Source organism: Triticum dicoccoides, chromosome 5A, assembly GCF_002162155.2.
Source record: "Triticum dicoccoides isolate Atlit2015 ecotype Zavitan chromosome 5A, WEW_v2.0, whole genome shotgun sequence".
Lineage (NCBI taxonomy): Eukaryota > Viridiplantae > Streptophyta > Magnoliopsida > Poales > Poaceae > Triticum > Triticum dicoccoides.
This window is the reverse complement of record NC_041388.1, coordinates 338,006,653-338,022,856: the sequence shown is the minus strand read 5'-3', so window position 1 is coordinate 338,022,856 and position 16,204 is coordinate 338,006,653. Positions and strand designations below refer to the sequence as shown.

General features: G+C 41.3%; 1 protein-coding gene across 1 annotated transcript; it reads right to left on the bottom strand.

Moving 5' to 3' along the window:
• Positions 1 to 969: 969 nt before the first annotated feature.
• Positions 970 to 9,239, bottom strand: LOC119297299 (xaa-Pro dipeptidase-like). Its single transcript, XM_037575145.1, has 16 exons — positions 9,008 to 9,239; positions 8,862 to 8,896; positions 8,709 to 8,769; positions 8,212 to 8,304; positions 7,980 to 8,132; positions 7,463 to 7,594; positions 7,150 to 7,274; positions 6,583 to 6,625; positions 4,523 to 4,606; positions 4,168 to 4,209; positions 4,021 to 4,091; positions 3,628 to 3,681; positions 3,422 to 3,527; positions 3,262 to 3,330; positions 2,742 to 2,885; positions 970 to 1,392 (listed from the first exon to the last, which is right to left on the bottom strand). Exons 1-16 carry the CDS (start codon positions 9,140 to 9,142, stop codon positions 1,237 to 1,239), a joined length of 1,503 nt encoding a protein of 500 aa, XP_037431042.1. The 5' UTR covers positions 9,143 to 9,239; the 3' UTR covers positions 970 to 1,236.
• Positions 9,240 to 16,204: the final 6,965 nt, after the last annotated feature.

Sequence of the window (16,204 nt, the reverse complement as noted above, 5' to 3'; positions counted from 1 at the left end):
GCGGTGCTACCCCATGAACAGCACGGCCAGGGGAGCACCGATGTGCGGCCACCATTTCATCATCTTCTCTCCTCCACTCACGATGAGACCGCAGAGGCGCAGACTCCTCGGCATGGGGCGTACTACTGGCGCGCGGCCTGGGTCCTGGCGTGGACTGCAGCCGTGCACGACGGCGCACAGCGCGTACGGCAACGCGGCACAGACACGGCTGATTTCAGGAGAGAGAGAGAGGCACTGGGGATAGTGGATGGATTGACACGTGGGGTCAGGATGTAAGTGAGACTAGATTCTGATCCTGGGTGGGATGGAATGTTTCCCGGTGGTTCAGGGTCGGGATCAGACCGGGATCATAAGTACAAGGTACAAACTTGGATTTTGAGGTGAGGGTTTATTTTAGACGAGCTCTACAACTTTGGGGTTTAAAATAGACTTTACTCTACTTTTCTTCTTTTATGTCCCATGTACTGGTTCAGGTTGATTTATGTATTGCGGGTTCAATATCCAAAACTATAGGGGCTGTTTTGTAAAAAGGCGTAAAGAACAACCATAAGCAATGTGTGGTTTATTATTAGGGAGAGATGACTGCGGTAGCACAACGGCAAAGGACAGTGAGGACATCGGTGACAGGGAAGGCGAGGGTGACGAGATTGGTAACTCCCACTCGGTTGTGGGCGGATAAGACAACTTCTAATCTTATCAACAAAAACAGATGGTAGCCCATCGGAGTGGGGCCAGAAACATTTAAGATAGGGCACTTGTGCAAAATTCTCTCAAAAGGTCGAATATATGAGACTTATATGAGGAAAAAGTCACTAAACAAACATGTAGAAACTTGAGAATTGTTCACGTAAAAAAATCCATCAAGATTCATAAGTTATAAACTTTGTGCAACAAACCCTGCATAAGAACTTTCTTTTTTGCAGGAATAATTAACTATACGGGCTTATACTTATGATGATACAAAAAAAATTGTTGCATGATCATTCACTTAATTTTTGTCAATACAGTTGCTGGTTCAGAACAGAGATGGTTGAACTAACTGCAAGGACCTTGAACCTTTTAGTTCACATAGTGGAGTGGAGACCCTACAAGTGACTGACATCACTGCGTCTATAAGTGGACATATGAGATGCCACTTATAATCATACTCAAACCAAATCAACAGCTTGTGAGAGGCTTGCTGTTTATCAAGGTATCCTATATTTCAGAAAATTACTACTTTATGTTTTTTTTCTCTCAAGGGCATGGCAAATTGAAGTGCTTTGGGGAGGCATTCTCTGTACTGGAAAGGGTGTCACGTGAATGCCAAGGCGCGCCAGCCATTACCGCTTCAATTTCCCTGATCTCTCGGGGGCAGTTAGTCAGGTTCTTGCATCCTTGTGCCGTCACATACTGCAATGATATACTGCATTATTAGTGTGGAAATGAACAACAAATGGTAAAGGTAAATGCAATATGGATGCTACAGAAGCGAATGTTGAGCTTGGCTCCTATAACTTGTACTACTTGAGAAAGAGAAAATCTGCATTAGATTAGAAGTTTTTGGTACTCAACAAAATATGCTTATCAAGCTCCATGAGGTTCACTAAGAACAAAAACGAAGATGTAAAGTTGATGGAAACTTGCAATAGCCAGGGTAACCCTGGCTCATGATCAACTTCCAAGAAAAACCGGCCAACTTACAATTTGAAGAGTTCTGCAAATTTCGGAATATGGGTATATGGTAATGGTACTAGCCACAATGTCCCATATAGTTACGTAGATGTATTAGGATCAAGTAATACATGCTATGTGGCTCTAAGCAAATTCGTAAGTTCGTATTCACACTAATCGTTACAGTGAGTACGGTTGTGGACATGAAGCTATTACTCATTGTAAAACTAATCCCTCTGTTTCCCTAAAAGTTGTTATTTTGGGCATATGGGAAGTCAAACTTTCAAAAAAATTGCTACCAGTCTATTGAAGAATACATCGACACGATATCTACAATTCACACGTAAATTTGTATCAAAATGTACTTCCGATGTTCCAAACTGGATACTTTTTTGTGGTTTTTAGCATCAAATTACAATAGAACATAGTGGTCAAAGTTATTTTAGAGATTGTGTTGAGAAAAACAACTACTCCCTCCGTCCCATAATATAAGAACGCTTTTGGCACTACATGGGACAGAGGTAGTATCATGGAACCTGAGGAAGTAGTTAACACCATGCCCAAAGAGCCTCACTGCCTTGGTTTTCTAATGGGGAACACTCAACAGAACTCCCCTTTCTATACCAAAAGAAAGTCCAGGACAAAGATTATTCAAGATTCACACTTCCCCTGACTGATGTTCGACTCCCAAGGTCTATCAATGCATATTTCATCCATCTTGTGTTTCTCACAGCCTACGTCTTTCGATAGTTAATATTAACATAACTAATTTTTTCGACAAAGGGTAATATATCAATATCAAGATCACCAATTACACCCTGCCTCTGCAACGACACAATATCAAGACCAAGTCGAGACTTCGAGAATACACACAGCTAAAAAAGATTAAAAATAATAAGGAAAACAAAGAGAGGCGATGCTGCCAAACAACTTGAAACAGATATAATATAATGTATTTGATTTATTTTCTACGTACTATAAGTTAGCCATTATAAGTAGGAGTGCACCAACAGTAAATAAATCATTATGGTGTAATGCATTTCTTGGGTTGTATTGTCATGTATCAGAAAAGCGCAACCAATACATACCATATTACTTTCAACGCGAACACCACCAGAGCTTTTGTAAATTTCTATCTTCTCCCAGTTGAAAAACTTTGAGGAAATTGGGTCATCCCTGGCATGCCTCAGTAAAGTGTCGATGAAATAACAGCCGGGCTCGACCGTAATAACCTGCAATACATACCACAGGAGCTCAAATGTTTTGTTATAAGACAAGTAGAAAGACTACAAGCGGAAAGGTTCTCAGGGCGCTTATGCACAATGTTTTCAAAAAGTAGTTTGCCTATTAATAATCGACAAGGACACAAAAGGGAATACTTTCCAAAGTGAGAATTCCATAGACAGGGAAACACACAAAACTAAGCACCAACAATTTACCTATACATCATGATGTAGTCTGTGGAAAAGATAATATATTAACACAAGAGTTCATGAATTACCGAGTAACATGGCATCCCAGTAACTTCTCAAACAAGTGTGCATAAAATGAAAGAGCACTGCGTGCTACTAAATTTGAATAAATTTATCATAAAAGGTAATTACTTACCATGCCTTCTTTAAGTTCTCTGATGGTCCGCAAGGATCTCAATCCTGGCTCCTTTGGCCTCTCTAAGCCCTAAGGTAGAGAAACAAGCATTAGTCTAAGTTGAAAGGAGGTAAGTATATGAAATGATTAAAATGAATGCATGATAAAGTCGGAATCTAACCTCGGGGTAGCCTCCAGGATCATGGGTGTCAATTCCAAGTAAATGCCCAAGACCATGAGGCATGAAAACAGCACCCAACCTTCGGTTCATCATTGCAGCAATATCACTGAAATAAATGATTATGGGAAACAGATAAATCAACAACAAGCTTGACATATTATCATATATAAGTTCAATAAGGACAAATAATTAGATCCCACACGCACCCATGAATAATATTTTCTTTCTTTAGGGACTCGAGTATTGTCTGCTCTGCCAGCCTGCAAAAAAGTTCAAATGATGCTTAAACAATTAAAGACAATGATAGACAATCAGAGGGAGACACAAGTGTGATTTGGTTATAGTTAAACAGATTGACACATTAGGCCAAAAGAGCTGAAAAATTACTTCCAAGTATTTCTCTCGAACCCAATTTGACCACTCAGATACAATAATAAATAATCTTTAGACCAAGCACACTTAATGATTGTATGCAGATTGTAAATTGTACTACATTAAAGCACAATCATTTCTCATAAACCACATTTGACAACAGAAAAAAAACATCAGGGATGATTAAAAATTGCATGGTTCTATATGTGAGGACAGAGAATTCTTACTTGTGCATATCGATCCATTTTACTCCAGGCTGCATATGTGATATCACATCATTATGAGCCTTAAGGACAGCCTGTAAAACACAGTCAGTCTTGTATCAATAAAGAATTAAAAAAGCTAAATGGATATGTTAACCACCGGGTACTTACATTGTATATCACTGTCTGGTTTCTGTTGAATTTTCCATTTATCTAAAAAGACATAAACTCATTCAGATATAGCATTACAAGACAAACACTATATTAAGATGTGATAAACAGAAGACTGCGACAGTTTATATCGAGGTTATTAGTTCCAGTCCAGATGCAATAATTACATCAGCTATGACTCGATGTCAGTCCTTGTTGAATAAAAAATAATCCTAACATATCATTGGACTGAACTGAAAAATAAAGAACCCGAGGGTACGGTGTAAATAACACTTTTAACAATAAATTACAAAAGCTGATATTGATATTGGAAAAGAGTATCAAAATAGCGGTATGAATATTCCAAACGACTTACGGGGTATGAACATGTGATGTCAGAACCATAGAAATTGTATTCAGCTCCCATGTCCATTAGAGCCATGTCTCCATCATTCAACGTCTGAAAATGTAGTAGATAAGTAAGTATGAGAAAAGGGGAAACTGCGTACTCCTCCCCTGAATAAGGTAAACATGTTATAGAGCATAGGCTTCAGGACACCGAGTGCGGATTTTTGGAGGCCGAGCTCCAGTGAGCTCGGTATTTTGAAAAAATCAAAAAGTGTATTTAAAAGTTCCAAAAAAATCTAAAAAAATATCATGAAAACTTATATGTATTCCGCAAGAACGTGTTAAATTTCGTCGAAAAATGTTGTGATTTGTAGGCTGTACAAAAATAACAAATTTCTGGCCCAATAACAAAAATAAAAGGCCCATTAAAAAATGTGTATTTGTCTTTTTCCTGTAGGCCACATGTAAACGTATAATACTGTGAAATTTTGCATATACATAGTATACATGTGCATGTGTGTTCAAAAAATAAATTTGGAATTTTTCGTGCTCCAGAAAAATAAAAAATGAAAACGAGCTCACTGGAGCTCGGCCTCCGATAGCATTTTCCGTCAGGACACCCCCTTATCTAGCCACTAATTTTTGGATCGCGATTCATGCAAGTACTTTTGTCTTTTTTGTTTCTCCCATATGGAACAACATGTGAACTTCAAACTTGGCAGCTCAACAAAACATTCATACTAGAATGTGGGAAAAAAGCTTTCGGAATTTTTCGTGCATCACAAATATTAAAAAGTATATTTTAATAAAAAAAATCTCATTTCGTATATTTATGTATGACCAAAAAATCTGAAAGTTTTTTCCCACATTCTAGCTAGAATGTTTTGGTGTCTTTCAAAGTTTGAGGTTCATATGTTGTTTTATTTTGAAGAAACATAAAAGAGAAATTTTGGTGTCATAAGTTGGTTGTCTAGCACAGATATTAAAGCATGTAAACCTGTTGTAGAGCATAGGCTTCAGGACACCCCCTTATCTAGCCACTCATTTTTTCCACGTCCCCCTAAATAAATCATGAACACCCAATAATACTTCAAGACCCTCCATAGCTATTCCTTCATTCGATTTCTATACTATGGTTCATATGTTTGGTATTATAGTTTTCCCTTTATTACTTGATTAATTGGTCCAACAAAACATTAAAGATAGTTAAATTATGGTCCTTCACCAATCCAATTGTACAAGTTTCATTCAAAATTGTTCAAAATTGTCTAACTCTCACTGTGAACATTATCACCTAATGCTGACACACATATGCTTCAAGTGGAGATTATTTTCTTCGGACACGCTAATGATGGTAGCAGACATGATACAACATTTAGTTCATGAATCTCATAGGCTATTTGTTTAATTAAATGAGATACCAACCAACCTATGATCATCTCATCACTGTTTGCATTTCTCCAATATGCATGAATTATGAACATTGCTCAAACTTACAAATTTCAAGATCTCATGGTACTTAACAACTATATACTTTACAAATTTTTTCTTAAAAAAATCAGTTAACAAAGAAAAAGGTACGTGAACCCTACTGTCTGAAACTAAAATAAAGCTAGCATACCCTTTTCCAAATAGCCAGTATTATGAGAACTAATCATTCTCCTAAGATTTTTGAGCTATGGAAAACAGAATCTAAATTTGGTCGCCAGTGCGATTTATAAGATCGAGCAAGCAAAATAACACCAAAAGTAAGCTGTTGGACATAAGCATCATACTTCCTCCATTCCCTTATACATGGCCACAAACTCATATTACAGGTACCAAGATAAAATTTAATGATTGCTTTGTAAGTCAACTTTTCTTCTTGTTAACCGGAATCATTAATACGCCATAAGCATGCAACGAATGAATGGAAAGGAAATAGCTAAGTGTCATTATGACTACATGCATGTAATTATTAAAAAGTTGCTAGTAGGAGGAAACATCATTATTTTTTGCCTCGGTTACTGTTGGTGGCCTTGTATTGATGCAAAATGTATTTTTGATAGTGGCCTTGTATAAGGGAATGGAGGGAGTAGAAAAGTGTACCCGGTCATTTGGAGCTCCCGCATGTCCATAATGAAGAATGGAACTGTAAGATAAGCACTAGAGTTATATAGCAAACAAGATATTCCAACTTGAACAAACTCATATACAATAGGCATGGGCCTATCATTTTGAATTAACTAAGAAAACATTCCTACATAACTTTCCATAGCTATTCACCTATTCAATAAACAAATAGGCAGTGTTGTGAATATAAATAAGTGAACTTGAAAAGAGAGATCTGCTGAAATTATTTAAAGTGAGTAGTTTATTCCGACACTAAAACTCCATACTAAGATGTTTTCTCATACCACTAGAAGTTCATGGTGTTAGAGAATTTAAAGAAAATTTTCTCCAAGCTTCATCTAGAAACAATGCATAAAACTACGTATACAATTGGCACTGGGATGGTGATTTGATATTGCGATATGCGTACATTAGCACAAGTGACAACTTCTACATATATGTTGCACGAAAATGATTAGTAAAACAATTAGTGACAATTTCTACATATTTGTAACTACTTATTACTTGCGTCACATTTGACATTAATATGTAAAGTAAACTCGCCTGTTCTCTCCAGTAGCACATATACATGTGTAGGAGCAATGTCGACAGCCTCTGTACCTAGATGCACCAACAAAGATGCTTTCTAACTGATACTCCTTCATGCCTGGTTTTATCTGCCTCATAACCTTGTAAAATGCCAAGTTAACAATCAGAAGTGTTTAATTTAACTCTAAAAAAGATTAAGTATGTGAGTTAGAAGTAGTAACACCTAAATGATAGATATACATAGTGAATATTTCTGCGAATAGGATGTCTATAAAATAATACCACCAGTGAAGGTGGAAAAATTATTAGCATTGATAACTCTTTATACCTCAATGTGTGCTTCTGAGCTGACATCATTAGCATATTGAATGAGGGCAAGCTCCATGTCAGATTTTATAACACGACATTCAGTTAAGAGAGGATGAAGCGTGCTTAAATCAGTGTCAAATTTCTCTATCCCCTGACATGGACAAAGAAAATGCATGGTAAGTTAGTAACCCAAATACGTACATAACAAAAAAGACAAAAGGTGTGGAAGAAATTTACTTCCTTATACTTAGGTATGTATACCATATCACAAAATAGTATGGATTTTTACTTCAAGATGTAGTTGAGGTCAAAAAGAACATATAGTAATGCAATAGGAGTATTTATTAATGTGAGAGATTGCGCTTTCCAGTGACAATGCCTGACAACACTATAAAACTAAGCATTGAGATTCAAAAGAACATGGTAATGCAATATTAAAACGAATGATTGCGCTTTATAGTCATGGTGTTTGGCAAAACTACAAATTAAGCATGTATTTCGTTTCATGCAAGTGTGGCTAATTATATATCACATACCTCAAAACTAGCAGGCTTTGAGTAATTTCCGCTGTCAGTATTCTTGCCATATAAGAGAAAGAGAAGGGGCGTCTCTCCATGCTCACTAAATTGACTTTGGAGAACCTGTGCAAGCTCATCAACATAGAACACAAAATCGACCTTGTACCTATCCTGTACATATTGAATGAAATATTATTTAAAACGGAGTGTAACGGCACATGCACAGTTTGGTCTCTAGAAAATTAAGTACCTTGAAGTAAGGTAATGTGTTTACACCCATCCAAACAGCGTGGCCAGGTGACAACCTTGGAGCAAATAAAATTGATTGTCCAGAGGCAATGTCCTATATGAACAATAAAAGGGCAAGTTAGAATCATGGCATGAGATAAGCATGCATGAATTCACCTCATAAAGGATGACTTGTGGTAACACTAGAAGTTATAGAAGAGTGTTGGGCTATCCCTCCACACGGAGGTTCAGCCCAAGAAAATTAATCGCATATATTACAGATATCCTTCTTGTTTGGTTGAAGTTATCCGCAAAATTCATTACAAGTGTGTTATGCATATTTGCACGGATTGGTACATTGATTTCCAATGAGAATCCCTTCAAGAAATTGCTAGATGATTCTAATCTATATAAGCAGTAATTAAGCACATACGGCATGCGTTACATGCCGTGGAAGTGGAAGGCAAACAAAATTGGTACATGGACGCGGGATGTGCCATGAGAGAGAAGAGAACTTACGACTGCACCATAGAACCCCGGCTCTTGCACTCCGAACAGATAAGCGAAGTAGCTCTCCTGCCTGGAGACATTTAACAATACCAATTATGTATTAATTCAATCTGCTATGCATTCGGGAAACGGCAAAAGGGAGGTGGGGACAGGCGCGTTCACCTGAAGAGCTCGACATAGTCGCTGCAGTAACGAGTCTGCTCCTCGCCGCCATTCAGAGTTGAGAAGGGTAGATGTACCAGATTAAGGGAGGAACATCAATAGGGATACGATAGGGAGAGATCGACGGAACAAGCGTAGAAACGAACCTTGAGAAAGGCGACGCCACGGAGAGGGCGGGCGGAGGCGGAGAGGTGGGCGCTGAGCGCGGCGACGAGGCGCTCGCGGTTGCCGGCGTGCAGCTCCATGGACACCCCGGGTGGAGTAAGGGAGGACTTGCTCATCTTGCACGCCAGGCGCCTGCACGTCCTACAGGTTTTATGTCAGGCGATCGAGATGGCTCCCAGCCCTAGTGGAACGGAACCCCGGCGCGTGTGCAACTTGGATCTATGGGTGGGAGGAACCGTGGAACAAGACGCGGCGCCCGGCCCGAATATATAGATGAGGAGAGGAAATCTTCGGCATAGTCGAAAGGAAAACGGACACAAATAAATCCTTAGAGATACTATAAGCTGGGTGTGTCTAGGGCATATCTAGATGTGCTTTAATTATTGCATATCTAAGTGAGTGAATCAAGTATAAAGAGGAAAAAAAAGAAAAAGAAAAAATATCCATACGAATCTCAACGCAATATCAATGACATAGAACTTAGATGTGCAATACTTATGGCACATCTAAATGTGCTTTAGCAAAACTGATACTATAAACTCGCTGGGAATCGGAATGTCAAAAAAGAAAAACTCGCTAGGAATCGGATTCCTGTTGAATCCTTTTTTTTTTTGAGGAATCGAGGCTGTAAGCATTGCGTGGGCCGTTTTGACAATGGTAATGCAAGATCGCTAGACGGTTGGGCCATAGGCCCATACGTCGGTAACTCGTGCGTTCCTGCTACCGACTGAGAGCAACGGCGAATCTGGCGCTGCAGGCGCCCGTTAATGTGTATTTTGCAAACGGGCGCCTGCAGCGCCCCGCGCTGGGCCGGCCCGTATAGGAGTTTTTTCTTCTGTGTTTCTTCTGTGTTTTTAATCCGCAAAAAAAGAAAACAGGCGCCTGCAGCGCCCCGCGCTGCGCCGGCCCGTATAGGAGTTTTTTCTTCTGTGTTTTTAATCCGCAAAAAAAGAAAGCACTTGCGGAGATTTGAAACAGCAACCTCCCTCTTCAGTACAGACTGGTGCAACAACCCAGCCAATTACTCGGATGTGGTTAATTTGAACCTTTCATTCCCCTTATCTTTCCCATTCCGTTTCTTCTTCTTTTTTTTCATTTTCTTTCGTTCTCCTTTTTCCTTTTTGTTTTCTATTTTTTCTATTTTATTCTTCCTGGGTCAATAAACTATCTTGCACATACGTGAACTTTTTCATCAAATCGACGAACTTATTTTAAAATTAGATGAACTTTTGCAAATTCAGTGAACTTTTTTTCAATTTTTTTGTTGTTTTTAAAAATCCATTAATCATTTTTCTGATGAACATTTTTTTCAAAACCGTTGAACTTTTCTCAAAATCAATGAACTTTTTTCGTATTCGATGAACTTTTTCTAATTATGATGAACTTTACTCAAATTCGATGAACTTTTCTCAGATTCATTGAACTTTTTCCAATTATGATGAACTTTTCTCAAATTTGATGAACTTTTTTTTGATTCGATGAACTTTCTTCAAATTCAATGAACTTTTTTCCAAATTCGAGGAACTTTTATCAAATTTGATGAACTTTTTTTCTAAATCAATGATTTTTTTCAATTTTTCCAAATCTGATCAACTTCTTTTTGAATTTGTGATTTTTTAAATATTTATGAAATTTGAAAAAAAAAGTTCATCAACAAATGAAAAAGTTCAGCGATTTGAAGAGAGTTCACGAATATGAAAAAAAATCATCAAATAAGGAAGAATAAAAAACTAGAAAACTAAAAATGAAATAAAGGAAAAAGGAAAGAAGGAAAGAAGGAAAGAAGGTAAAGGAAAAGGGAAAGAATATAAAATGAAAAATATGTAATAGTTCAAACCCGCTCAAGGGGTAGAGTGGTTAGTGCAACCTAGCACAAAACATGTGGTCGTAGGTTCGATACATTTTCTAGCGTAATTTTTCTTTCCCTTTTTCCGCGCGCACCGTATTGGGCCGGCCCAAGAGCGCAGCTGCGTGGGCACCAAAACTCCTAGTTGGTGCTGAAGGCGCTGACTAGGAGCTCCCGAGAGCAACTCTAGCACACCCCTTATATGGCCTATCCTTATGGCGTGTTTACAATTCGCGGATTCTCTTTTACTGTTCCGCTATGTGGGGTCTGTTCCACCGCAGCCTGTGCGAGCCCGCAAAACACGTTTTCTGAAATTGACACATAGCTCAAATGTAACACAGAAATATGAATTTAAATAACATAAAGAATATTATGAATCCAAATTACAATAATTATTCAAACCATCAAAGTAAACTGATAATTCAATACAACAATTGTCCCGATTATAACACCGATCACACATGAATTAAATGAAATGAATGTAAAATTGGCGGGGGCCTTTGCCAATGGTGGTCAAGTCCTTTGACCATGCCTCTGCCAGTGGTACTCAATGAAATCCTCCTGAAGCTGATGGTGGGTGTTTGCATCATCAATCTGTCGGGATGTCTGAAGGAATGCTTGTATGCGGTTAGGGTCTCTAACTAGTTTGACACGGCTGCCGACATTGTCATAGAAGAACTCCAAGTTCATGTCCCTCTCATCTTCGACGGTCATGTTATGAAGAATTACACAACATGTCATGATGTTCTTCTAGGCCGGCTTGTCCCAAAAGCGAGCAGGACCATGAACAATGGAAAATCTAGATTGCAAAACCCCGAAGGCTCTTTCAATATCTTTTCGGACAGCCTCTTGTACCTTTGCAAATTCAATATGCTTCCTAGTCTTGGGCTTTTTGATGCTCTTCACAATGTACACCAAGAAGGGTAAATACCATCTGCAAAATAGTACCCTTTTATGTACTCATGCCCATTCACCGTGAAGTTGCAAGAAGGAGCATCATCACTAGCAAGTCTAGCAAACAAATGAGGCCGTTGCAACACATTGATATTGTTGAGAGTACCCAACATACCAAAAAACAATGCCAAATCCATAAATCCTCAGATGCAACGGCCTCTGGCGCAATTGTTGCATCACGAGACTTGCCACAATACTGCCCGTGCCATGCCTTCGGACAGTTTTTCCAAGTCCAATGCATGCAGTCAATGATTCCTAGCATGCTGGGCCAACCTCGTTTCTCATTTGCTGCCATCAATTTTTTGGTGTCTTCCTCGTTGGGTGCACGAAAATAGACAGGACCAAAGACGCGGATGATCACTTTGGCGAACCTACACACTAACTCAATTGTAGTATCTTCGCCAATGCAAAGATACTCGTCAGCACAGTCAGACGGAACGCAATAAGCAATCACCCGCATGGATGCGGAGATTTTTTGATATGCTCTAAAACCCAACAAGCCCACGACGTTTCTCCTTTGAGTAAAAATCCTAGAATTGGCCTCGCAAGCTTGCACAATTTTTACGAAGAGGGATCGGCGCATTCAATACCTTCTCCGGAAGAGGTTCGATGGATAGGTAGGATTGTTCGCGAAGTAGTCTTGCATCAACATCTTGTTCCTGAGAATAAGGTTGCGACGGATGCAAAGACGGTCGACGGTCGATCCTCACCGTCTCTTGCAGGTTCGGTCCTCGACCTTCTTCACGGCCAGGACTGCCACCACCGTCTGCTGTCGGTGGCGCTCGAGCATGGACTCCATGTTTGAGTCGTCGGACGAGGATGAATCCTCGAGCAAAAATTGTTGGGCAGGGCTCAAATCCATCTACAAAAAAACCGCATCTGAGTTTGCATCACCGGGGTTTGATGAGTGGTCGACCTCCAAGGGGAAGAAAAGGGGCTCACCGGAGCGGCGAATACCGGGGCGGCTCGACGGATCCGGGGTAGGCGGCGACTAGGGCGGCGGTCGATCCGGGGCGGTTTGGCTCGGCGGATCCGGGGCGCCGGCGAGTGGACCCAGGCGTAGTGCGGCCCGATGGCACGATTCCGCTAGTGGAAATAGCCGGAATCATAGGCGGCGGGACAGCGGCGGCGGTGGCGGGCGGCTGCGGGCGTGGAAGTGGGGAGCGCACACGCGCTGAAATGTCCCTCCCGCAAACCGCTTCCGCGGGATACAGGGTGTCGGTGTCAAAACCGGCGGATCTCGGGTAGGGGGTCCCGAGCTGTGGATCTAGGATCGATGGGGAACCAGAGACGATGAACACAGTATTTACCCAGGTTTGGGCCCTCTCGAAGAGGTAAACCCCTATGTGATGCTTGATTGTATTTGATGTGTATGGTATGGTTACAGAGTTGATCTACCTCGAGATCAGGCGAGCTAAACCCTAGGTTGATGGGGTGATGAATGTAGCTCTAGCCCTAAAGACTAAAACCCTTCGGTTTATATAGGCACCGGTAGGGGGTTACACGAGGTTGGTTACAATGAAGGAAAGATCACGCTAAGCTTGACTTGGAGGGCACACCACGACTCTGAAGATATCTTGTATCTATATATGGATATGTACTCTAGCTGGGCTCCATAGCGGCCCATCAGTCTGGCCCATATGTAGTAGGCCGGTGCCCTAGGGACTCCTTAGTCCATGACTCCCTCAGTAGCCCCCGAACTAGCCTCCAACGCCAGGGCTTGTGTCCGGCATCCGCACACCTCACGGTCTTCGGCTTGCGAGGCGAGTGTTGTGGGAAGGATTCCGACAATAGAGATGGGGTAGTGTAAGGGAGCACGATCTATCGAGATGCATATGGGTGACACGGTGTTTTAGCGAGTTCGGGCCTCTCACGGTGGAGATAACAGCCCTATGTCTTGTGCTCCGGAGAGGCTTCCTTTTGTCTGTCATGAACACAGAGTTACATGGTGTATTTGAGAGAGAGGGGAGAACAGATCTCCATGCATAAGCTTAGTCCTGAGACTAGTGGTGAGGGAGAGGGATTAGAGCTAGAGGAGAAGAATGAGGGCCTACCCCCTGAGTCTAGTGGTGGGGGTGGCTTATATAGAGTGCGCCACCCCCTCACCTCCTATATTACAAAGTAGTGGCATGAATGCCATAATGTCAACTCACTGCGAAACCTCCACTATGAGAATGATGCTTTGACTTCCTTGCTGCCTGTTGGTCTTCGTATATCCGAGTGAGTCATACGGCCGAGTGGTGGACTGTCATCCGAGTGGATGGTACATTGCTTGTCCGAGTGGATAGTACGTTGCTTGTCCGAGTGGATAGTATGTCTTTATGAAATTTATCTGGACCCACCTGATGTGTGGACCCGATGCTTTAATATATTTTGACCCTTCGTGGGCCTACCTGCTAAGTGTATCCCCAACATTAGCCCCCGAATCGGTTGAGATTTTGCAAAACGAGTTTGTGAAATACACAATTTGGCCCGAGTGATTACGGAAATACACGATACCTGCCATCGTGCTTTCAGACAACCAAGGTTTGAACAAAATCTCAATGGATTCTCGCATTACGCTTCCCGACTGATCTGGGGTAAGTGCTTGCGAGGAGTGATATCGCTTGAGATGCGTCGGTATTTCCCTAAGGAATAAGGGAGGATGCAGCACATCAACGGTAAGGTATTTCCCTTAGTGATGAGACCAAGGTTATCGAACCAGTAGGAGAACCACACAACACCATGTAAACGGTACCTGCACATGAATAATTACTACTTGCAACCCAACGCGTTAAAGGGGTTGCCAATCCCTTTCGGGTAGCGCTGCCAAAAAGTGACTTAAGGATAGGATAAAATTGTAGCAGATTGATAGATGCAAATAAAAGTAAATAAAATGCGGAAAAGGTATTTTTGGGTTTTTGATAATATAGAACTGAAAATAAGAGAAGCAAATAAAAGAAAAGGCAAATTGGCAATATAGATAAGAAAGTATATGATAGGAAAATAGACCCGGGGGTCGTAGATTTCACTAGTGGCTTCTCTCAAGAAAATAGCATGCAATGGGTAGACAAATTACTGTTGGGCAATTGATAGAAAAGCAAATAATTATGACGATATCCAAGACAATGATCATTGATGTAGGCATCACGTCCAAGATTAGTAGACCGACTCCTGCATGCATCTACTACTATTACTCCACACATCGACCGCTATCCAGCACATTCATCTAGTGTATTAAGTTCATGGAAAAACGGAGTAATGCAATAAGAATGATGACATGATGTAGACAAGATCTATTCATGTAGGAATAGACCCCATCTTTTTATCCTTAATAGAAACGATACATGCGTGCCTTGCTGCCCCTTCTGTCACTGGGAAAGGACACCGCAGGATCGAACCCATTACAAAGCACCTCTTCACATTGCAAGATAAATAGATCAAGTTGGCCAAACAAAACCCAAATACCGGAGAAGAAATATGAGGCTACAACAATCAAGATTGGATACTAAATCAAGGCAAATCTGATCATGAACTCACAATTCATCGAATCCCAACAAACACACCACAAAAAGTCATTACATCAAATGGGTCTCCAAGAGACCATTGTATTTAGATGCAAAAAGAGAGAATACTCCATCTACCTATTGCCTACGGACCCATAGGTCTGAGTTGCACTACTCACGCATCATCGGAGAGGCACCAATGAGGATGATGAACCCCTCTGTGATCGTGTTCCCCTCCGGCAGAGCGCCAGAATAGGGCTCTAGATTGTATCTCGTGGTTCTGGAACTTGCAGCGGCTGGAATAAAATTTCATCAACTCCCCTAGGGTTTCTAGAATATTGGGGTATTTGTAGAGCGAAGAGGCGGTGCCGAAGGCCACCGAGGTGGGCACAACCCACCTAGGCGCGCCTGGAGGCCCAGGCGCACCCTGGTGGGTTGTGCCTGTTGGGGAACATAGTAATAATTCAAAAAACATTCCTACGTGTCACCAAGATCAATCTAGGAGATGCTAGCAACAAGAGAGAGGGAGTGCATCTTCATACCCTTGAAGATCGCTAAGCGGAAGCGTTACAAGAACGCGCTTGGTGGAGTCGTACTCGCGGCGATTCAAATCGCGGAAGATCCGATCCAAGCGTCGAACGGACGGCGCATCCGCGTTCAACACACGTACAACCCGGTGACGTCTCCTCCTTCTTGATCCAGCAAGGGGAAAGGAGAAGTTGAGGGAAAACTCCGGCAGCACAACGGCGTGGTGGTGGAGCTCGTGGTTCTCCGGCAGGGCTTCGCCAAGCACTACTGAGGAGGAGGAGGTGTAGGAGGGGGCGGGCTGTGCCAGGGGCTGAGGTGCGGCTGCCCTCTCACCCCCTCTATTTATAGGGTGAAGGGGAGAGGGG

Bases quoted from the DNA above. Each gene is read 5' to 3' on its own strand.
- LOC119297299 (XM_037575145.1), bottom strand. From the start codon at position 9,142: ATGAGCAAGTCCTCCCTTACTCCACCCGGGGTGTCCATGGAGCTGCAC. The intron at 7,595-7,979 runs GTATGTGATATA...TGTCCATGTCAG, and splicing joins CAAAGCCTGCTAGTTTTGAG to GGGATAGAGAAATTTGACAC. The intron at 4,607-6,582 runs GTACACTTTTCT...CTACATTTTCAG, and splicing joins CGGGAGCTCCAAATGACCGG to ACGTTGAATGATGGAGACAT.